This window comes from Triplophysa dalaica, chromosome 18 (assembly GCF_015846415.1).
Source record: "Triplophysa dalaica isolate WHDGS20190420 chromosome 18, ASM1584641v1, whole genome shotgun sequence".
Lineage (NCBI taxonomy): Eukaryota > Metazoa > Chordata > Actinopteri > Cypriniformes > Nemacheilidae > Triplophysa > Triplophysa dalaica.
The window spans coordinates 17,026,887-17,052,142 of record NC_079559.1 but is presented as its reverse complement, the minus strand read 5'-3'; the positions used below and the strand labels follow the sequence as shown (position 1 = coordinate 17,052,142).

General features: G+C 39.0%; 1 protein-coding gene across 2 annotated transcripts in view; it reads left to right on the top strand.

Moving 5' to 3' along the window:
- The first annotated feature begins 7,717 nt into the window (after positions 1–7,717).
- Positions 7,718–25,256, top strand: part of adgra2 (adhesion G protein-coupled receptor A2) — a 108,576-nt gene continuing 91,037 nt past the window's right edge. For both annotated transcript variants that reach the window (XM_056773405.1, XM_056773404.1), the window contains exon 1: positions 7,718–8,597. In XM_056773405.1, coding sequence (XP_056629383.1) covers positions 8,350–8,597 — 248 coding nt within the window. In that variant the 5' untranslated portion in view covers positions 7,718–8,349. The remainder of the gene's footprint in view (positions 8,598–25,256) is intronic.

The following is a 25,256-nucleotide window of genomic DNA, read 5'->3' as shown; positions in this document are numbered from 1 at the left end:
CAGCTCTTGCCAAGCTCCCAGGGACTGAGACAGGGGGACCAAGGGGACGGTCTGCTTCACCATTCCCACAGAGGGTAGTTCGTCGGCTGGCGGAGCTAACCACCGGGGGGACCCCGGAGGGAAGTTTGGCTCCACCGACTTACCTGCCTGGCGGAACAGCTGCACACACAGTCGGTTTGAGAGTGGTGGGGCTATTATGTGTGTTCGACCTTATGCCTCGCCAAGACGTGAGTTCGGGTTGCCGAACACAGTCCAGTGGAGTGTTTGAGTGGCTGCAAGGGACACCCAGGGGGAACGGAAACTCTCTTTCTGAGTAATTGGGCGCCAGGCCCTGAGAAGGGCCCGTCTTTGGAGACGAGGCAGAAACCCTCTTGTACCAACCGATCAGAGACGTGGCTGTGAAGGTCTGGCCCGGTGTTGTTCTCCCTGGGGTCTTCCCATCAGGGGCGCTTCTTGCGATGAGGTTGCTGAGGGGGGGGAGGTTCCCCCTCGACCTCCTCTTCCTGGGTGCAATCTGTGCTGGGGCACAGGAACCGGAGCCGATGTCGAAGGGTGCCTGGGCTGCTGGGAAGCAGACGCTGCACAAGATCACAAAGGCCTGTGGGCGGGGAGGTGCTTTAGAATTAATATTTTAAAGTTTTCGTAATTAATATTGCATATAGGAATTTATAGTATGTTTAATATTTGACATGTGTTTGTCTCTCCTTTATCTTTAATGTGTGTTTTCACTATGCGTGCGTGGATACATGTCTGTATGTCCGTCCGTCCATGTTTCTATGTCTATGTGAGTTGGTACGTCTGTATATTGTGTGTGGAGCGTTTCTATGTGGGTATGTCTGTCTTCTGTGTTTTCACATAAAGCACTGTGTTTTCACATATAAACATCAGCGTGGCTTTTGAATGAAGCAGGAAAAGGGTTTGCCAAGCGACGCTGAAGTTGCCAGCTTTCTGTTGGACCGGTAAGTTTGTCTAATTTCCGTAATATAAGTGAACTGTTTGTTTGATAGCTTTAGCTAATAGATGAGCATGATCATCAATAGAAGTCCTTGTAAATTTTTAGCACTTTGTAATTGTACTATAATTCCTTGTTGCATGGCCGTGTGCAAAACAAGTTAGAAATCATGTTTACAATCATAATTTGCATGAATCGGGTGTAAGTTATATTTTAATACTGCATAGCTTCCACATACTCTCTTGTGCAGTCCTCCCGGGATACGTTCCTCTCCCTCTTACTACCTGTGTTAAGTCCTCTGATTGACTCTGTGATGATGAGAAAAACGTCTGCCAAGACTTTCGCTGTTAGATTACACGCCTTTAGCATTAGCATGCGGTTTCAATAGGCTGTAAATTACGAACCAAGTTACCGTGCCAAAAAATGCTATGCAAAATAAGGAATAAATCACTGACACAATGTTAAACAAGTGACAATAATATTCACTATCACGATTAGAGTAAATGATGAATTAAGTCAATTTTATTTATTTATTTTTCTACATAAACCTCATCACTTGACTTACAAAGGTTACTCTCTGCTGTTTCAGACGACGACATCTCTGTCCTGTGTCCGTAACTTCAGACTGTTGTTCGCCTGTGAGACGTAGATTGCAATTATCAACACCACCGATAATGGCCGCTATCATTTACGGAACCCTTTTGTCATGTGACGGCAACCGTAGCTTCTCTAATGGGAGGGAGGTGGCGGAGCTGTAGGTTGCAATTTCCTACATCGCCAGTAGTGGCCTCTGAAACTTACACATTTAATCATACACTAGACTTGATTATATCTCAAGGAGCCGGTCTAACCAATATCGATATTAAACCACAAAGCAACGATCACCATCTTATAACATGTAGACTGCGCACTGCAGAAATCAGATGTACATCTCGTTATCGACAGGGTAGAACAATCACCTCAACTACTAAATATAGTTTCATAAAGAACCTGCCAGATCTGACTCCTTTAATAACCTTGCCACCAAATATAGAATTGCTCAACGACATGACCAGCATCATGGGCACTATTTTCTCTAATACATTAGAAGCAGTTGCACCTATGAAGTCAAAAAAGATTAATGAAAAGATCATAGCACCATGGTACAATAGCACCACTCGCGCACTAAAAAGAGAAACACGTAAACTGGAGCGCAAATGGAAACAAACGAATTAGAGGTCTTTAAAATTGCATGGAAAGAGAGTGCAAACTGTTACAAAAAGGCACTTAAAGCAGCAAAAGCCGAGCACCTCCGTAACCTCATAGAAACTAACAAAAACAATCCAAGGTTTTTATTAAGTGGGAGTGGAGTGGGACCGGGTTGAACCTGCACGGTTTTCGGCAAATATGGTTGCAAATGGTGGGCTCTCCCTCTTCCTCGTGGATATTTGCTGTGTGGCTTTTGGTCGGAGTCACTGAGTGCAGCTATGACACGTCAGAGGGGATCTGGCCCTCACCGCTGAGCCTGGTTTCTCCCGAGGTTTTTTTTCTTCATTAATCAAGCATTGGAGCTTGGGTTCCTCGCCATAGCAGGGCACTGTTGGCTTGCTCACCGGGAGACTGCATTTATTTATTAATTAGATATTATGTATTAGAATGATCTTGCTCGTTCTTTAAACACCATGCACTGTGCTGTGTTTTACCTTTCTGTTCTTCCTGTTTGCCCCTGTAAAGCTGCTTTGGAACGATGTACATTGTGAAAAGCGCTACATAAATAAACTTGAATTGAATTGACACATGTGCAAACTTGGTGATCAGAAATGTTTTACCTCTGTGCTTGCCAACATGGGTTTCTCCACCAAGTACAAAGTTATGTCTTGCTCGGGAATCAAATACTTATTTCACTGACTGAAATGCAAATCAATTTATAAGATTTATATAAAAAAATCCACATAATTTTTTTAAAAACAAGCAGTTAAAATAAAACCAGCAAAAAATTATAGACCCTTCAATTCTTTGTAAGCATGCAAAAAATCAGCAGGTGATCAAATAAGTATTTCCCTAACTGTATGTTTGATATGGTTGGCTAACCGGTTTCATGTTAAGTTTGTATTTCTGTTGGATAAAGAACTGTTTGCAAAATGGCCATTTTAGTAATTGATGAGATTCTATGAACTGGTTACCTTAAAGGACAAAAAGGGGAAAAAATACAATTGTTAAACTCTTTTGGCATTGTTTAGTGTAGAAAGTAAGCCACTTTTTACCTCTTAAAATCAACTACAAATATTTGTTGTTTAACATGTGTGCGAGTGCAATGTGTTGTAATAGAAGCTTGGTACTTCCTGTTTACTTTTCTGCCAGAATGTCCTACGAAGGATTTCTTATTTAATTCTAATTAGAGATTCCTCCGTATACCGCATCCTTTAGTGGATGATACCTCTGGAGGACACAAGGATGCAGCCTTACGAAACGAGACACAGCTCATGTGTTTAGTACCTTACTTCCTTCCCAATGCTTCTTTTCTGCCATCTTTTATGCTAGCAGACAGCTCAGACTACAGAGTGCCCCCTAATGACAGAGTTAACTATAACACCAAAGTGTACAGGTGAAAATGCGACAGTAAACTGTTACAAGATGAATGATCCGCCTGTGTCATTTGGTATTTTTGGAAATTTGCTTCTCAGCAATCTTGCTTGTATTCAGACATCGCTGTAATCGATCTTTCCCAGAAAGCCCATTAAATGGAGCTGGCGTGTAACATTACAGACAGGAAATGTGCTCTGTTGAATGGGAAAATGGGAGCAATCAGACATTTGTTAAACTCTTTTCCTAATGGGACACGATGACTCAAAGGCTTTACCTTCAAGTGGTCTGCACTTAATTCTGAATAATCTGTCACAGTTTTCTGCTCTCTTACATCGCTGTGGGAAAATATTTGCCTTTTAATTTGTGGGAAAAGAGACAACTTTTACGTGGTGTGTAAAACATATTGTCCCACCTTCAGAATTTATCATAGGTCTATCCTTTATTCTAATTTAGGCTACTGAACAATATAGTTTTCCATATACATCACCAAACAATGTTATGCAAGTATTTTTATATGCACAGGCTAAATTTAAAAGCATAAAACACATATTTTTAAAAAATATTAACATAAAAATACAAAGCAAAACCCACGAGGGTGTAAAACAACAATCACTAACGGAATAAATCATAGACTAAACAGGAACATAGAATAACTAACTGGACTTACTAAAAAAACACTTGACATAACTTACACTGACTAGACTAGACTAGACTAGACAGAACACAATGCAGGAACAGGACGTGAAGTTGATACAGAAGAAAACAAACGGAAATACAAGGGCATAATAAAAGTAACCAAATCAAGAGGGGAACAGTTGCAGGGCATGAAATCATTTACAAGCAATAATGAGGAAACGAGGGGGCTGAGACAAGAACAAGACTAGAGAGAGTGTATGAAAGGTCAGAATAGGCATTGCGATGTCTCTTTCTACACAAAACATGAGGCTCTGTCACGATTCTGCCTCATCATGTCATGTCTTTTTTGGTCTAGTGGCAGAACCATGACAGCTGGGTTCAAGACATCTCGGATTTGGAATATATTTCTCACCAAGAACCAGGAAGGAACTTCTGGATTTTGAATATAAAAAGGATTTAAAAATAAAAATAAAAAAAAACATTAATGTCACCAATCATTTATCAGTATTTTTGATTACAAGTATTTATCAACATTAAAATTACGCAGTTTCAGATATTATTTCCATGTTAGACCACATGAAAAGGGTACGAACCTATAGATAACACAAGGTGGCGGTATAAACACAGCACTTCCAAAAAATGCAAAATCTCCATAACTTTTCACTTGACTTTAGATCAAGTTGATATCCTTTTATCAAGAGCCAACGCTGCTTTGAAATGAACTCACAAAGTGTTCTTTATATGTTTTTTGGCTGTGGTTTTGTTTTTGTGCCTTTCATAAATTTGGTATTGTTTTTCAAGCAGTATATCTCTCTTAGGACCATAGAGAGAGAGTGCAATGGGAACTAACATCAATCACCGGAGGTCATTCGCTTTGACCCTGGGAGCACCTATCTCATACAGTGGTCCCCAAAAGTATTTCATCATATCAAATCATATAATCTCATAGCATTTGATACCAAAATGTCAAACCAAGTCATATTTGTTTAAATGAAAGATTGCTCTAGCACACTTGTCAATCAAAACAATGTTGTTTAAAAGTTAGCTGTGGCTAGTGTGGCTGAAAAATATTTTGGGAGTCTCTGCTTCTCTTAAGCATAAAAATATTTGTGTTTTCTTTCGCATTCGCCCATTGTAGGCTATTCTTTTCATTGTCATTGCAAACTCGGGCTCCTCCATTTTCAATACCTCTTTCTTTATTCCACCTGGAATGGACTCCAGATGTTTAACGGGGAGAGGGAGATACCGCTTGCGTTGCGATATGAGCTTGCAAAGAAAAGAATGGGGGATAAGGAGGCAGCAGGCTAAAGTGAGTGCGAGAATGTTGGAAAGACATAAAAGTTTGTCTGGATGCCATTAAGAATAATTTGATGTAATGTGCAGTTTGGGACGTGACATTTAAGATGGAAACTGCGCACCATATGATGAGGATTTAGGGGGTCTTGGAGGTGGGGAGGGAGTGCGCTGGAAGCGTTATTTTAAATGCAGGATAAACAGACTTCGGTTGGAGCCGCACATTTTTGGCACGTTTCCGGAAGTGCTAGGAATCGGCCCTCGTTCTTCAGCACAGTATCGAGTACAGCAATAACAAACGCACGTCTGCGCCGTTTTAGCCATAGCACAGTCGCCCCTTTGTGTGAGCAGGCGGGACTCGGCCGTCTGAACCTGCTGCAACGACGTAAATGTCGATCTCAATTGAAAGCCTCTATCCGTTTTCTCGCTTGTGTTTTCAAAAGTGGTCTTGGTCTGTTTTTAAGCAGGAGCTAAGGTTTCCTCTCTTCTGGTATATCAAAAGGGGTCGGTTTTAAAATGAAAAGTTGCCGTTTTGAAATAAAATAAGAACGTATTTTAGCTCTGCTGAATTCATGCTGTGGACAAAGGTTAACTTATGTGTATCAAAGTCTAGGAAATTAAGCTTTGCGTGTGTCAGGAATTTTACAGCACTGGCTCAAAAAGATCTCAGCAGTCCATATCTGGTCCCTTACCTTCTTCCCGGAGTTACAGCAACAATTCTGCTGTTATGAGCAGTATATGCCCCCTTAGCAAATGCCCAATAAAAAAAATATAATTTTTTTTCAGCTCAACAGATTGGCATTATTACACCATGACAAGCAAAATCTTAAGGCTCTTTAAAATAAGCCTTAAAGTTAAAGTTCACCCTAAATAACAATTCAGTCATTAGTTACTGACAGGTCATTTCAAACCTGTATGACTTTCTTTCTCAGAACACAATAGAAACTACTGAGAAGAAAGTTGGTAACCGAACAGCGCCGGCATCCATTCACTTCTATTGTAGGACACAAAACCAATGCTAGTGAATGTGTGCCAGTTACCAACATCTAAGTATCTAACAATGCCAAGTCTTTAGGGAAAGATATGATTTTGCATTTAATGCTCATAAATGTACTAAATATAATACAGATTTAATCGGAACGGTGGTTAAGGGAATTTTTCGTAACCTTTTTGCAACTGCGTACTAAATTCAACAGGGTTTCTTGCATTTTTACTCTCAGAACCATTAGAAACAAACTGAGAGGAAACTCTGTCTATCACTCTGATCTGTTTCCTGAATGTATTAGATTTCTCCTCCTCGGTTCTCAGACCCCATGTGCTCTGCGCACATCTGAGCCAAAGCCTTATTCAGCCTCCTATGGTCCAGTCGCACGCAAGCATCCAAGAAGGGATCAACAACCTCAATGACTGACCCAACTGGGTCTTAGTGCATGATATGTAGTCAGTATTGATCTTATCATTAATTAAGTGATTAAGTATTAGCAGCGCTAATTTGATATATATGTAAAAGTTTTTTATATACATAATGTTTCAAAAGTTGTTATTTACTACTTACTGTACCTGCAACTGTTCACAAATTTTTGCAGTCATTTGAATGCGCTAAGGAGTGCAAAGAGCAGATTTTAAGAAAAAATCTGATATGGTTTTAGAAAACTTCAATTTGGACCACACTAATGTTTCTTTACATTACTATTTTCCATGTTGTGGTTGTGATAGTTCACCCAAAAATGAAAATGATGTAATTTCAAACGTGCATGGCTTCGTTTCTTCAACAGAACAAAAAAGGTATTTTGAAGAATGTTGGTGACCGAACAACTGTGGTACACATTCACTTCTATTGCAAGGACACAAAATCAACTAACTAAAGTCAACATTCTTTATGTTGTGAGTAAACAATTAAAGAATTTTCTCTTTTGTCTGAACTAATTAACCCATGTTGTATACTAAATCAGCATTGAATTTGCACAAAAATGGTGTAAAGAAACTGGAAGAATATTCTTCAACACATAATGCTGATCTCCATCCAGGGTGTATCCTGCCTTGATGCCCGATGACTCCTGAGATAGGCGCAGGCTCCCCGTGACCCGAGGTAGTTCGGATAAGCGGTAGAAAATGGAATGGAATGGAACATAATGCTGATATTCATATAAACGAAATAACGGGGATATTAAACTGTGTGCGCTAGGACCCCGTGGCTCGGCGTTCCGTCGGGAGAGGGATGTGCGCTCTGAGGCTCGATATGAGTGTGACAGGATTCGCATAGGAAAAGCGCCGGAGTCTTGGAATTAAGAACGGGACCGATATTCACCGTTACGATACGAATGACACCAAACGCACCACGGAGCGCACCAGAGCGTCACACGGTCCTGTTTGCTGATTGGAGTTCGAATCTTTATTATATATGAAATGCTGTTGCTTTGTGAAAAAACATGGGCAAAAGCTACGTTCAGGAATTTTGGGATGCCCATAAAACCAAGGGAGTAACAACTTAACACGTCATACATAGATACATTAAGAGTGACATTTTTGCGCATCAGTTGTTTGCTTAGTTTTTTAAACGCATCGTTTATAAAGAGGCACAGATATGTGTTCAAGTATTCACTTTCATTTTTTGACATGGAGGAGCAGAACAATTATGGAAATATTGCATGCTGGATTTCTTAATCATCAATGACACGAGCTTTTCATTGTTTTAGCTGAAGTGACAGTTTCACAATCCGACGTTCCGTTCTATCCATTTACAAGAGGCACGACAATTTTCAAAGAGAATGAAGTGTTAAACAACTTTTTGTTTATCACCGCATTCATTCATCGCCGACATTCTAACTTATTAGCACCAAGATCAACAAGTTTGTGATGTCATGGGCTGATATGGGGCCCCGCAACTGATCGCGTGGGGGACAATGTCTGGACCCTGCATCCGCATCCCGTTTTGGGTCCGTATGTTTCTACTGCTGCTCCTTCAAAGCAGCGCATCGGAGTGCAGAGTCACTGAGGGCTGTCCAGAGCTCCTCTCCAGCGGCTGCAGCTGCACAGAGGAGCGTGGTAAAGCTCACCCTGCACCAGGAGCACGGCGAAAAGTGAGCTGCGGTGGGAAGGAACTAACGGAGACTCCAGAAGTCAGTCTGCTCCCCAGTCGGACTGTTTCTTTGTGAGTATTACAGTCTATGTGTACGACATATTTCACATGCAAGTTTAGTTCTAAATAAGCACAGAACTGGGCTAATAACAAAGTGTATCCAAAGTTGATCCAAAATAATGATGTTAAGTTCTTCATGTATTAAGGTGTGTTAAGATGTAGTTACAATGTAGTTGAAACACTAATGAACCATATAATGAACCATGAGTCAAACTTTCAATGAATACAATGGTCTGTGCTGTAAATGGCTTAGTTTTTAGAATGAGGTGTAGAATAGTTTGTAGAATGAGGTGTGTCATTGTGAGTGGATGTGTCAAGACGTTTGTAACTAGCAGTGCCACAATATACTGGTTGTGTCAATAACCGTGATATTAACAAATATGACTGATATCGTGATATAAGTAACATATGGTAATATTGTTAATAATTCAGCCCTTCCAGTGGTGATTTACCATATCACAAAATACCCAAATCTAGGATAATTTTGACTGATCAGATTATTTTTGTATTTATTGCCAATAGATATCACCAAAAATTGTTAAAATGAATTCTATAGACTACAGTAATGTTTGGTTATTGTGACAACCCTACTTGTCACAGAGTTTCACCAAGTTACAAATTTTCAGGCCTTTTATCAGAAATGTTTCTAAACAAATAATTACTTTTTAGTTGAAGCACATTAGAAAGTAATATTGTCTGCATGATTAATGATGTCATTATAAAGAAACCTTGATATGTTTTTCCTTCTGCCAGTGTTTTTGTGTTGTCTGTTTTGATATTATAAAGTGAACATTCACATTTCCATCCTTCCTCATAAGGTTATAAATTAGAAATTTGAGTCTGAGGATAGAAGACACAATCTAACACACAAACACAATCTACACAACAGGCCCATATTCATATTGTCTGTGCGGAAAGGAAATTAGATCCTTCATAGTATGTCTGGAGTTTTGATGACCTACAGTGCTGTTATTTTTTAGTCTTGATGAACGTAAACTATTCTTGGGTTTGAGGGTTGAACTGTGGGTGTTTGGGCGCCTTTATGAAAAACTTGGATAAAAACTTGCACCTTATCCTAGTATGAGACAAGGGAGAAATGTCTAGAGTTGTGTGTATTTGTTTTGGTGAGGAATGCACTATTTTTCGTCTGCTTTTTGACATCTCGATTAGCATGGAAAAGCAGGAATTGTTAACATACTCATCACATAACCCGCATTTTGGGCTCTGCCTTCTCATCGAGCCCTTCTGCTTCCTTTCCCAGCGGGAGCAGAACTCGCGTGCACATGGCCGTCATAAAAACGTAAACATTTAAAGTGCTCCAAACCTTGCAAACAAGCCCAGGAGAAGAGAACCAAGCTAGGGGATTGGCTCCCTTGGAGGAGGAGGCCAGAGTAGCCAGGACTCCATTTAAAGAGGCCAGTGGTTCTGCTTAATAACCGCTCACATCTGTTCAACACATTGCCTTAGCTAAACCATAGGAAATGGATAGAAAAAAGCTATACAAGAAGGGGGCAAAGCTAGGCTCGGCGTCAGACGACTGAGGCGTTTGGAGACAAGCTCTTGTGAACCTCGGCACCTCTTAACACGGTTTATTTGTTTTGCATACATATGGAAAGTGCACCGTGTGGCACTTTTATGAGGCTTTGTGTGTAAGAAGTAAAGCATTCATAGTCTCCTGCTCCCTGAAGGGAAAATGAGGAGCGGTTAATGAAAACGTTTTATTCAACACTAGTTAAGTGTTTCTAAAGGTAGTTAAGTCTGATTATTTTTAAGACTTGGAGATGAAGGGTTTCATGCTTCCCTTCTAGATATCTAGAATGTTGATGTTTTGTTGTCTGTAATGTTGCTCTCGGCTGTCTAGACAGCTTCCAAGGTGTATTTTTAAAGGTCCAATGTGTAATTTTCTTGAGGATCTATTGACAGAAACGCAATATAATAAACATAACTATGTCTTCAGATGTCTTGTAAAGACCTTAAATAATGAAGCATTATGTTTTTATTACCTTAGAATGAGCAATTTCTATCTACATACACTCCAGGTAGACTTATATGGAATTCGTTTGTTTCTACAGTAGCCCTATACAGATGCGTTTCATAAATATGATATCTTCTTAGGGAAGGAATTGAAAACGTGATGAAATCGTAGTCCTGTGTAAGCCACCGTATTGCTTCGAAAGGGAGGCGTGGAGTGAGTCGTTGTTTGCAATTCACAACCTTACCGCTAGTCGCTAAATTTCATACACTAGATCTTTCTAATCTGCTCATCAAGATTGTTTTAAAAATTAAAAAAATCTCATATTTATCATGAGTACCTATAGCGTAGTTCTACATACTTGATACCTTCGAAGAGTCTTAAGTTTGATCACATATATTAAAGATAGATACAGCTGTTCGATTATTCCCGAAAACATTCAAGCTCCTGAAGGTGTGCACTGGGCAGAACAGCATGAGTATACAATACATCATCGCATTATCCCTGCATAACTGTTGATTCACTATAAATTGGCACTGTTTTCCTTATAGACTGATCCAGCTGCAGCCCAGCCTGATGCTCATCCTTGTACTTCTGGGGACAACTAGACTCAATTTCTCTTTTATCACCTTCACTTATACAACTCTAACATTTATAAGCGTAGGTTCTACACAGGACCATAACTTGCCCTTAAATCTATTGGATTTTTGGGAAGTTTGATCGGCTGTTTTAGGAAAACTGTAAATCCGATCTTTTTGAAAAGATATAGCTCAAGTGAGACCAGTCAGAAGATCTGTTTGAAGTTTGGTGGCTTTAGCTTGAAAGCTGTAGGAGGAGTAAGAGTCAGAAAATGTTGTCCCAGAAGAAGAGGAAGAAAAAGAAGTGAAACATCATTATGTTGGCTTTCTCAAGTAAATTCAGTTGAAAAATAAAACACTTCTAAAAATAAATACATTCAAATGTGAATTCTTTATGCCACCTTTCTTTTCCTCACCAGCAAACACCAAAAATAGCATAGTGCCTAATTTGTATGTATTAAAACGGTTTACAAATGCACTGCAACAAAATGATTTTTTTCTTGTTTGCAGAAATATCACGGAATCATATAGCACATAGAAATATTAACTGAACAATTCTTAAAACTAGATCCTTTATCTTCAGAAGCAAAATTAAGCCTTAAAAAGATTTTGAGCCTTATTTTCTTAATAAATTATCAATGGGACACACTTCTAAGTAGTGAAACCTTGTATAAATCATTCCACGCAGATTCCACGTTTGTACAGAATGAGAGTAAATGTGATGATTGACAGCTGAATTTTTGGCGTTGGTCGCAGTGAACAAGAAACATGAATCCCAAGAGTTAAATCCGTTTGATACGAATCTGCTGTATTAGGCCAAAGACTTGTTTAGTCAGGCAATTTTAACTAAAAAATCAGACAGAGAGGCTGTGTTTGTTTACGTTCAGAGCTTCACAGTGCGCTTTCGCGAGGTTTGCCATATTTACAGATTTTTAACACCTTTACATTTTGTTCTTTAGTCTTTTCTTATGATGCAGCAGATACATTATAAAGTTAATAAAGTGAACAACTCAACTCAACTCAACTTTATTTATATAGCGCTTTTTACAATTTTCATTGTTACAAAGCAGCTGTACATGAGACACATTTAATACAAGTATGAATTCTAAAGCAGCCCCCCCGGCCAGGCAGATAGTGCAAAACAATATGCAAACGGTTTCTCGTAGTGGTTTGTGTGTAGAATGTATCGATTTGTAGTTTTATTTTGGGCTTGTCATTGTTTGCTGTTCTTTTCAACAATAAGATCTGGCAACACGGTCATTTTTACTGCAGGGCTGGTGAGGCTTTTTTCAATGGTTTGAAATGAGAGCGGGTAAATAATGACAGAATTTTCATTTCAAGGCAAACTATTTCTTTAAGATAATCATTGTTAAGTGACAGCATTGAGACAGAGCAGTCTCTGACCAATCCTAGTTGAAAGACAAGAGGTTAGAATGTGATGTTTGGGGTCAGTAATTTTGGTAAAGGTTATCTTATGGACCAGCTGCAGGTCTGCGACAAAGCATATGGCATTCCTCAGCTGATTAGGTTAGATAAGCAGATGGCATCCTTAAATCTGATTGGCGGAGGGGAAAATGTGGGGAAAGGACCCCAAATATTACCCAAAACATTGAACTTATTGTTTCCTCCATAGCCTGAATAAATTGGTGTGTGAATGTATAGTAGTTAGTGTGAAAATGAATGTGCAGGGGGCGACACCACAATTCAGTTCACATAGCCTTTTTTTTTGTGATCTCAATATATTTGAATGTATTTATTCCTTCTATGTTGCTTGAAATAAGTCGTCTTGTCTTTATTCCATTAAACAAAAGTGTTCGGGAATCGGGAATTAAATGAGCTGGAATAGAAGTCGTTTTTCCCACATCAGGGCCGCAGCTCAGTGTGTTGGGGCATGTGTGCTAACCGCTCGGCCACGGCCCAAGCGATTTTACTGCTTGTTTATCCCACACTTGGCCCCTCAAATATATTTAAAACTCTGCATTACCCCAACACTCTATAGGAGCCATTTAGATGCGGTTTGCATTTCATTGGCATTTGCTTGTTGTTTATTAAGCACCTCTGCAGAGTATTTGTGGCTACACTTCTGTATTAGAGTTTAACTGCTTTGACCTCTGCGGCTAACTGATAACTTCTTATGTGTATGTGTGTGTGTGTTTGATGCTGGTCCACACGTCAGCCTGCTCCTGGTTTCCATTTCATCCCAAATTACCCATATATCCTTTCAGTATATGCATACACCCATGGCATATAAAATTACTTCTGGTGCTACTATGTGGTATACAGGCCAATATATTGACCATAAACGGACACTTTTTCCACCCCCCCTCCCCACGCAAATGCACCCCCTCTTTCCCCTCTCTCTCTTTTCCCCACTTCTTTTTCTTGAGTTCATCCATACACAGTGAGTCTGAACCTAAATATTTAGCTGTCCTGGTAGGAAACTGCTATGCCTAAACTCTTTCCAGATGTGGGGGAGAGCAGTGCGCTGTTTATAGCTAATTATGTGCGGCTGCAGAGTGACTGAGTTGATAAAGGGAGGAGAGAGAGAGCGAGAGAGACGCTGGGTAAAAAAAGTGAAATGTGTGAAATGGAGAGATTGAGGAAAGGACAGAAGATGAGAGGAATTATAGGAAGGGGGTTGAGGAGAGTCATGTCGCTTTATGTCTGTTTGAGTGAAAATGAGATAGGGGAAAGTGAGAGTGAAATGAGAAATGTGATAGTATGAGTATAGCAGTAAAAAAAGTGTGTGTAAACATCACATGCACATGGGTGTATATCATGGGTGTGAATGGGCAGGTGTGGCCTAATGGTTATAGACTCGGATATGTAGCTCGAACGTTGCCGGCACAACAGGGATTGTAGGTGGGGGGAGTGCATGATCAACGCTCTCCTCCACCTTCAGTTCCATGGCTGAGGTGAGACCCTTGAGCAAGGCACCATTCCCACCAACTGCTCCCCGGGCTGCGCAGCAATGACTGCTCACTGCTCTAGGTGTGTGTTCACAGTGTGTGTGTTACTCACTGTTAAATGCAGAGCACAAAGTCTGCGTATGGAAGACCATACTTGGCCTTACATCACATCACTTTCATATTATATGTACTAGGTAAATTGCCGTTTGATAAAGAGGGAATGAGAACTCCTCAACTGTTCTGGCATTCTTCAATTGTTCGTTTGTAGTTCAGCAAATAATCTTTTCTACAAAAGAATATTGGATTATTGCGTCATGTGATTTTTTTCATTTAGAAACCTTATAATGTGACATTACAGTCTTTAAATCTATGTTTTGACCTTAGAGTACAACGGAAAAGGAGTGATATACAGATAATATGCATACTGTATGTAGACGATAATGCTATCATCCACCACTTTTATCTGATATGGACATCCAGGATTTTTTTTGTTGCTGAGCTCACAAGTTGATTTGGAAACACTTAATTCCTGTGTTCCTGTGATCTTTCAGATGGATTTGTCGTGTTTTTGAAATATATGGTCTGTTTAACTTGCATGGAGATCTCACTGAGGTAGGTTCGCAGCAACAGGTTCCAAATGCAAACACCAAACATAGAATAAACTCCACACCTTTAACAAGCTTCATTTATGAAGAAATTATTTAACAAAAAGCCCATACCGCAGAATAAAATAGCTTTTGATTCTACTGTCCCATTACTTTTGAAACCTCTGAAAAAGTGGGACACTACATATTAAAGAGATGTAATTCCTAAACCCTTCAGCTAATCTGGATGTAAATAAAACAGAGAAAATAGGAATGGCATGTGGTAACTTTATTCCTCTGTTGTCCGACATCGACCACAAAACAAGACCAAACCGGACCCACACTGCCCCAGCAAATGAATCCCCCCAACCACAACCAACGAGCCCCCCCCACTCCCCACAAACACCCACCCAGGAACCTCCAATCAGGGCCACTAAATGCAGATCTAACTTCAAACTGCTGATATGTGATGTAATTTTAGCATTAAATAGCAAGTAGTGTAACTTCAGCATTAATGTGACAAGTAATCTGTCTTTGCTCATGGTTGGGGATGGAGTTGTCTGAGCTGGGATGGTCAGATGGTCGTATTTCTCATGGGTGGTGGTGGAATTGCCTTAGATGGAGCTGGGATGGTCAGTCACTCTGCAGCTGTAGATGGCGTAATCTCTAGTTGGGGATGGGGATATGTCGATCATCTGGACCTGGCGGAATTTCTCCCTACCTCGGGATGGGCATGCCGAGGCGGAGACAGAAAGAGAATAATTAGCGTAGCTGCTGTTCATTAACTATGCATTAAGTGAAAGCTTGGCTGGAAAGATGTGTCTTTAATCTAGATTTAAAGGTACAGTGTGTAGCATTTTGAAGGATTTATTTACCAAAATGAAGAAATACCTTTCAAAATGAACTGAAATGTTTATATTACCTTACAATGAGCCATTTTATGTATATATACCGCGGGCACACCCTTACATGTAATTTATCAAATTGCACAGCCATGTTTCTATAGTAGCACTACACGGACAAACTGAGCCCGTTTCGTAAAAAGGAAGGATGCACGGGACTATGTTCTTCTTCTTCGGCTGTGTTTTGCAAAGGCAGCTTGCAAAGCCACTACATAGAAGGATTAGCAGAAGTAGAGAAAGAACAATAACAACATTTTCTTGTCGTGTTTTTTATTAGAAATAGAAACGGTTCTTTGTTGCAGTAAGAAGTGAAATTTGCGCTAATGGCGGATACTCTGCACACGAGCCGACGGAGCGTCAATCTGTGTCGTCAAAAAAGAGAAAATACGATGCAGCAAGCATCCGAGACAAAAAACGGCAGAAAACCTGAATAAACATCGGCGTGGTTCTTTTCAAAAAGGAGGGCATGAAGCAGGAAACGGGTTTGCTAAGCGACGCCGAAGTTTCCAGCTTTCTGCTGGACCGGTAAGTTTGTCTAATTTCCACAAAATAAGTGAACTGTTTGTTTGATAGCTTTAGTTAACTGATGAGCATGATCATCAAGAGAAGTAGCGTTTTTCCTTGTAAATGTTTAGTACTTTGTAATTGTATCATAAGTCCTTGTTGCATGGCTGTTTGCAAATCAAGTTAGAAATCATGTTTACAATCAGAATTTGCATAAATCGGGTGTAAATTATATTATAATACTGCTTAGCTTCCACATCCTCTCTTGTGCGTTAGCTACTCGCCCTGCCTGCATCTCCAACACCCCTACATCTCCGCTCTCCTCCTCTTACTACCTGTGTTAAGTCATCTGATTCACTCTGTGATGATGAGAAAACGTCTGCTAAGACTTTCGCGGTTAGATTACACAGCTTTAGCATTAGCAAGCCGTTAAAATAGGCTGTAAATTATGAACCAAGTTACCGTGCCAAAAAATGCTATGCAAAATAAGCGAATAAATCACTGACACAATGTAACAATAATATTCACTATAACGATTAGAGTAAATGATGAATTAAGTAAATTAAATTTATTTATTTTTCTTTGTAAATACACCTGGTCACTTGACTTGCAAAGGTTACTCTCTGCTGTCTCAGACGACGACATCTCTGTCCTGTGTCCGTAACTTCAGTCTGTTGTTCGCCTGTGAGACGTAGATTGCAATTATCAACACCACCGATAATGGCCGGTATAATTTACGGAACCCTTTTGTCCTGTGATGGCAACCGTAGCCTCTCTAATGGGAGGGAGAGGGGGGGTAGAGGAGCTGTAGGTTGCAATTTCCTACATCGCCAATAGTGGCCTCTGAAACTTACACACAGAACCTTTAAATTGGGAGAGTGGCTGACCCTCGAATAGTATCAGGAGGGCTATTCCAGAGTTTAGGTGCTACGTATGAGAAAGCTCAACCCCCTATTGGTGGTTATAGTTATTCTAGGTGTTATCAAAAGTCCTGAGTTTTGAGATCTTAGGGAGCGTGATGGGTTGTAATGTGATAAAAGCTCAGTTACGTGAGTAGGGGCTAAACCGTTTAAGGCTTTGTAAGTAATTAAAATAATTTTTAAATCAATACGATACTTAATGGGTAGCCAGTGAAGCGATGATAAAACTGGGGTTATGTGATCGTATTTTCTTGACCTGGTAAGAACTCTGGCAGCTGCATTCTGAACTAACTGTAGTTTGTTTATTGATGATACAGGACAACCACTAAGTAGAGCATTACAATAGTCAAGTCTTGGGGTCACAAATGCATGAATAAGCTTTTCTGCATCAGCAACAAATAAAAATATTTTGTAATTTGGCAACATTTCTAAGGTGGAAGAAGAATGTTTTTGTGATATTTGAGATATGATTTTTAAATGACAGGTTGCCGTCTAATATAACGCCTAGGTCTTTAACTGTATTTGTTGGGGTAACAGTTCAGCATTCAATTTGCAGGTTGTAATCTGAGATATTCCGTTTACGTGTCTTTGGTGCTATAAGTAATATTTCTGTTTTACTAGAGTTTAAAATAAGGAAGGTACTAGTCATCCAATGTTTTGTGTCTTCGATGCACTCTGCCAGTTTGGATAGCTTGAAGGAATCATCTGGTCTTGATGAGATATATAGCTGAGTATCATCTGCATAACAGTAGAAGCTAATTCCATGTTTTCTAATAATGTTGCCAAGGGGCAGAATGTATATGGAGAAAAGCAAGGGTCCTAAAACTGATCACTGAGGTAATCCATAATTTACTTGCGTGAGATTTGACTATTTCCCAATTAAATGGACATATTGATCCGTCTGATAAGTAAGATCTGAACCATTGTAGTGCCTGTCCCTGAATACCGGTATAATTGTGTAAACGATCTAATAGTATTTTATGGCCTACAGTATCGAAAGCAGCACTAAGGTCAAGCAGGACTAAGAGTGAGATGTTACCTTTATCTGATGCAATAAGAAGGTCATTTATAATTCTAACAAGCGCAGTTTCAATGCTATGATACGGTCTAAAGCCAGACTGAAACTTTTCTTGTATGTCATTATTTTGTAGGAAAGTACACAACTGAGTGGACACTACTTTTTCTGGTATTTTAGACAAGTACGGGAGATTTGAAATCGGTCTATAGAATCCAAGTTCATTGGGGTCTAAATTAGTTTTTTTGATAAGAGGCTTAATTACAGCCATCTTAAAGGGTCCTGGGACATGGCCTAGATTAATTGATGAGTTGATAATGTTATAAATGGGCTCAATTGCAACAGGTCATAACTCTTTTAATAAAGTAGTCGGAATGGGGTCTAATAAGCATGTTGTCGGTTTGGATGTTGCTATAAGTTTAATTAAATCTTCCTGTTTTATAGGAAAAAAACACTGTAGCTTTTCTTTTTGGGTGATGGTCAATGCTAGTTCTTCAGACACACTTGGAGGTTTGGTTTTAGCTATGTTGTCTCGTATATTTTCGATTTTCTCTGTAAAAAAATTCATGAATTCATAATATATAATATATAACTGTAACTTAAATTACATTGTGCTAGATATATACAGTGCCTTGCGAAAGTATTCAGCACCCTTGAACATTGCGACCTTTTGCCACATTTCAGGCTTCAAACATAAAGATATGAAACTGTAATTTTTTGTGAAGAATCAACAACAAGTGGGACACAATCATGAAGTGGAACGAAATTTATTGGATATTTCAAACTTTCTTAACAAATAAAAAACTGAAAAATTGGGCGTGCAAAATTATTCAGCCCCCTTAAGTTAATACTTTGTAGTGCCACCTTTTGGATTCAGGTCTGGACTTTGACTTGGCCATTCTAACACCTGGATATTTTTATTTGTGAACCATTCCATTGTAGATTTTGCTTTATGTTTTGGATCATTGTCTTTTGGAAGACAAATCTCCGTCCCAGTCTCAGGTCTTTTCCAGACTCCATCAGGTTTTCTTCCAGAATGGTCCTATATTTGGCTCCATCCATCTTCCCATCAATTTTAACCATCTTTCCTTGTCCCTCCTGAAGAAAAGCAGGCCCAAACCATGATGCTGCCACCACCATGTTTGACAGTGGGGATGGTGTGTTCAGGGTGATGAGCTGTGTTGCTTTTACGCCAAACATAACGTTTTGCATTGTTGCCAAAAAGTTCGATTTTGGTTTCATCTGACCAGAGCAACTTCTTCCACATGTTTGGTGTGTCTCCCAGGTGGCTTGTGGCAAACTTTAAACGACACTTTTATGGATATCTTTAAGAAATGGGTTTCTTCTTGCCACTCTTCCATAATGGCCAGATTTGTGCAGTATACGACTGATTGTTGTACTATGGACAGAGTCTCCCACCTCAGCTGTAGATCTCTGCAGTTCATCCAGAGTGATCATGGGCCTCTTGGCTGCATCTCTGATCAGTCTTCTCCTTGTATGAGCTGAAAGTTTAGAGGGACGGCCAGGTCTTGGTAGATTTGCAGTGGTCTGATACTCCTTCCATTTCAATATTATTGCTTGCACAGTGCTCCTTGGGATGTTTAAAGCTTGAGAAATCTTTTTGTATCCAAATCCGGCTTAAACTTCTCCACAACAGTATCTCGGACCTGCCTGGTGTGTTCCTTGTTCTTCATGATGCTCTCTGCGCTTTAAACGGACCTCTGAGACTATCAAAGTGCAGGTGCATTTATACGGAGACTTGATTACATACAGGTGGATTCTATTTATCATCATGAGTCATTTAGGTCAACATTGGATCATTCAGAGATCCTCACTGAACTTCTGGAGAGAGTTTGCTGCTCTGAAAGTAAAGGGGCTAAATAATTTTGCACGCCAAATTTTTCAGTTTTTTATTTGTTAAAAAAGTTTGAAATATCCAATCAATTTCGTTCCACTTCATGATTGTGTCCCACTTGTTGTTGATTCTTCACAAAAAATTACAGTTTCATATCTTTATGTTTGAAGCCTGAAATGTGACAAAAGGTCGCAAAGTTCAAGGGGGCCGAATACTTTCGCAAGGCACATTTATATAATGTAACCAATGCAAGTGAATGGGTGACAGTTAACAACATTCTTCAAAATATTGTTTTTTTGTGTTATATAATTTTTTTTGTTATAATTTACTTAATCTTATGATCCAAATGTTTATGTGTAATAAAATCTATGTAAACTACTTTTTGTCTCTTTGATTTACATAATTAGGATATAAATGTATCCTTGGGAGTATTATTTTAGCCAAATTTGATGTGTGATTAATTAGATTAATCACTGCATCATCAAACTAGATTAAATTAATTAATTAGATAAAAAATTAATTAAAAAACTGCTTATATTCAATGTTAGAACACTAGTAACCTATCTGTTGATAACTTTTGCCTCTATATTGTCATCTCTGTAAAATAAAATTGCATGTCCCTTTATGTACTTGAAGACAAATGTCAAACGTTTCCAGCAAAATTGTACTCTACAAATCAATTTATAAACCATTATTATAAATTTACTGGGGTAAGGTACCGAAGGGAGTGCCCAATGCGACTAGCAGCACTAAACTGAATCGGTTGGCCTCCAAATATTTTTAAAAACAATCATTGTTTATTTTATTTGGTGCCACATTTATATTATGCTTTTGTAAAGAAGCAGTGTGTCCTTTAGTATCAGACTGTAAAACCCTTTGTGGCTCTGTCTGTAACCTTTATAATTCTTACTAAAGGTAATCCAAAGAAAACCAAAACTGAACTCTTAAACATAAAGTCAGCAAAGAGTCAGCTGCCAAATACTCAACAACCATGATTCAAGAACACCACATAGGAGTATTTATTCTGTGATCAAGGGCGTCTTTTTCTATAACATAGAGCTTAAGTGATGTTGACACATATTTTAACGTCCCACACATGGCCAAAGAGCACATGTATTGATCACCATCTTTAACCGTAAAATGTTATGAGAGTATTAGAGATTCCTTCACTCAGTGTTGATGCTCTAACTCAACAGTCGTTAACTCAATATTTTTTAATGTTATATCAACGTTCTCTCACCACAGATTTGAGCTCTAACATGCGTATGACTTATAAATGGCTGTAAGAATGTGGGTATGCAATGAACTTGTCATAAAGCTGATTTGGGATGCCAGTGTTTCCAATTTCATTGGTGACCTTGAACTACAGTAAGCACCTGCATCTGTAAGGCTCATGTTACATCTGAACAACGTCTATTTGTAATACAGTGAAAACAAAAACTTCAGAGTGTCGTGCAATCATAACTTAGTATCCGTACGGATGTACGCGCACAGTTCTCCTTCAGGTCAAGAGTGTGACTGGAGGGGAGTGTGTTTTCAGAAACCTTCCTGACAGACATCCGGGGAATTGTGTGGAGGGGCGTCTTCGGAACGCCAGCATTCCAGGACGGTTTATTTTTGTGGGAAAAGGCGACGAGAGCAGAGGAGGGAGAAGGAGGGAAGGGCACACGTGTTCAGAAAAGGGGCGGCGGTCCGCAATAAATCAAAAAAGCAAACAAAAACCCAGACACTGGATACCATGGGCCTAACCCATCACACCTGCCCCTGCCACACACACTTTGACCCCCGATTCCGAATGTTTAGGTAGAAGTCAGCACTCTTTATGACATACAAATTTCTCTGTGGAGCTATTAAGCAGATATGTATGCTGTGTTTATTTGTTTGACCGCATTGGATGGGAGTTTTCGGTCGAAAAATCCCCCAGCAGTGTGATGTTCGGCATACACACAGAGAGAGAGAGAGAGAGAGAGAAAGAGAGATAGAGATGCTCCTCCCGAAACTCAGCGGGAATCTCTGTTTGGATAGTTTTTCCTTTCACTCTACTTGTCTTAACTGACTCCAAGAATTGTTGAACTCCCCCTCTCTGTTTGTCTTGTACTCTCTCTATCTTTTCTTCCTCTTCATTCGGTCGCCTTTCTTTTTTCGATCCTTTGCGTAAGTCTGTCCTCAGCTGTCTCTTCTCATTCACCGCAAAGCTTCCTTGGATCTCTGTTCTTCGTATCATGTGTCACACAAATGTGTTTTATTGTACAATGCAAAGTGTGAATGTGTACGAACGGGGTAAAATCTATCTGAACTGCGGTGATTTACTGTAAATGGTGTGTAATTTTGGTAGCTGTGGTAAATTTCTACCCAGATTCTTAGAGTACAGAACAACACATATGCTAATAGAATAATTGCCTCGTGTTCTCTTCTTTGCAGATTCAGTATTTGATAAAACACTCTGATATATAATGTTGTTATTCAAGAAATGTTTTTATTGGAGTTTGAGGAATCAATATCTGGAACTTGCCAACATAAGACAGACAATTACAATAAACACACTTAACACTGCTATTTAGTGTTCAGAAACCTGGCCCATCTAATATAGTGAGCTTACTTAAGTATTTTTCCTAATTATCAGCAGAACTACATAAACAATCATATGGAAAGATCTGCAACAGAATCTTATGTTACTCCAGTCATTTAGTCACCTAAATTAGTGGTTCCCAACCTGGGGTCCAGGTTCTGATTCTTTGATTTATTATTCAAGTAAAAATGTCATTAAAATCTTTTAAATTACTTATTTTTAACCATTTAATTTAGAATAAAATTTTTTCATTAAATTTATTTATATTTACTATCTATATATGTGTGTGTGAGTAGCAGTTATACCCACCAACACACGCACAGATATGAGGATTGGGAGGGCCCCGATTGTCATATACACTCACCTAAATGATTGTTATTAACACCTGTCCAATTTCTCATTAATGCATTTATGGTGGTGGTGTAATGGTGTGGGGGATGTTTTCTTGGCACACTTTAGGCCCCTTAGTGCCAATTGGGCATCGTTTAAATGCCACGGCCTACCTGAGCATTGTTTCTGACCATGTCCATCCCTTTATGACCACCATGTACCCATCCTCTGATGGCTACTTCCAGCAGGATAATGCACCATGTCACAAAGCTTGAATCATTTCAAATTGGTTTCTTGAACATGACAATGAGTTCACTGTACTAAAATGCCCCCCACAGTCACCAGATCTCAACCCAATAGAGCATCTTTGGGATGTGTTGGAACGGAAGCTTCGTGCATCCCACAAATCTCCATCAACTGCAAGATGCTATCCTATCAATATGGGCCAACATTTCTAAAGAATGCTTTCAGCACCTTGTTGAATCAATCCAACGTAGAATAAAGGCAGTTCTGAAGGCGAAAGGGGTCAAACACAGTATTAGTAATTAGATGTTCCTAATAATCCTTTAGGTGAGTGTTTGTACGTGGGGGTGCCCAAGGAAAAAAGGTTGGAAACCACTGACCAAAATTCTTCCAAACCTCTTTCTTTGTGTTCAGCAGAACAAAGACATTTATACATGTTTGGAACAATATGAGGGTAAATGACGACAGAATTTTCATTTTTGGGTGACCTTCTGTATCCCCTTAAGAATGAAAAGACTTATTTGTAAATCTTAAAAACTTAAATCCTAAACCTGGTCAGTTGATCAATTCATAAAACAAATAATCAATTATTGCAGTTAAACTACTACTACTATTTTCATTGTAAATAGATAATGTCTTATTGTATCTTATCTTTACTATTGACAAAATTTATACATTTTTCAGACTGTAATTTCAGCGTGAGCAAGTGCGTCTCTCTCTCTCTCTCTCTGTCAAGTATGCGAGTGTGTGTTATATCAGGTTTGCTAACTGTTAACCGCAGACTGGTATGGTAGATTCAATGTCTGTAAAGGTACAGTATATCAAATATTTCTAATAATAGCCAACTAAAACGGAAAACTCAATTAGATTTTCTTGGTTTTTACACACAGATACAAGGAAGAGACATTTTTGTGACTTTATAACTATTCACAAAGTTTACAGAGTCGACAACAAAAACTATTCCATGAGAAGTAGTTCCAACTTTATCGCTGAAGCAATTCAATTTTTGGATGAAAAATTTATCTTTGATTTTTACGCATATTTAACCTCGTTTAGCAGCTAAATGCAACATATATTGCATGAATATTTAACAAGCTATATAAACAGTAAATGTCTACGCAAACAGCAAAACACAAGTGTATAACATTTAGGCACTATGGCGTTAATCACAAATAGTGATCTACAAAGCCACATATCAGAAACCATAAATACACTTAAACAACATAAGAACAACTCACCACACTGGGAATATATAGTTTTAAGTTATAGCTTCAAACGGGAATTGTAAACTTCAAAATGAAACAACATGGCTTTCTCTCTTAGCGTTTTCTCCCCGTCGCTCATGCAGTCACCAGCCCACAGAATCAGCGACCTTAAAGGTACAGCACCCAACATCCCTACCCCAATGACCCAAACAGGTCATTCAAACAAAGGACGGGTGATGTTTCACATAAACTAATTCAACTGAGAAGTGTCAACTAAGAAGACTGGCTTCTAAGGAGGAATATTTTGTCAGCAGGAGGGAAGAAAACCCCTGCTTGTGTCTTCACTTCAAAACAGAACCTGGATAGACTTGAGTAATCAGACCTAGCAGTCAACGATTGTGTGATGAGTTTTCATGCAGAATAAGCACAAGATCTCCTATCTGAAGGAGATCATCAAATTTGGTTGTAGCCCTTTATGACGTTGTTGCAGTGCAGGTAAATACTCCTTCAGACACCTGCACCAGAAGACTTCTGCCAGATATTAGGCAAGGCAAGGCAAGTTTATTTATATAGCACATTTCATACACAAGTGCAATTCAAAGTGCTTTACATAAAATGATTGACAGAAAGAAATAAGTCTTATCTTTAAAATGCAAATGATTTAAGATCACAAAAACTTTAGATTTTAAGAAACAATAAAACAGCAATAAAATTGATAAAAATGTGACTGTATATATAAAAAGAATAAGAGCAAATAAAAATAAATTAGAAATAGAAGTGCAGTTGATGTAAAGCAGCACAGTTCTCAGGTTGTGAATGCACAGCTAAACAAGTGTGTTTTTAATCTGGATTTAAAAGTAGCTACTGTTGGTGAATGTCTGATGTCTTCTGAGAGCAGATTCCAGCTACGGTTGGCGTAATGACTAAACGCTGACTCGCCCTGTTTTGAGTGAACCCTTGTTATCTCTAACTGACTTGATCCTGATGATCTGAGAAATCTGATTGGTTTATATTCAATGAGCATATCTGAGATGTATTTAGGTCCTAGACCATTAAGCGATTTATAGACAATTAATAATACTTTG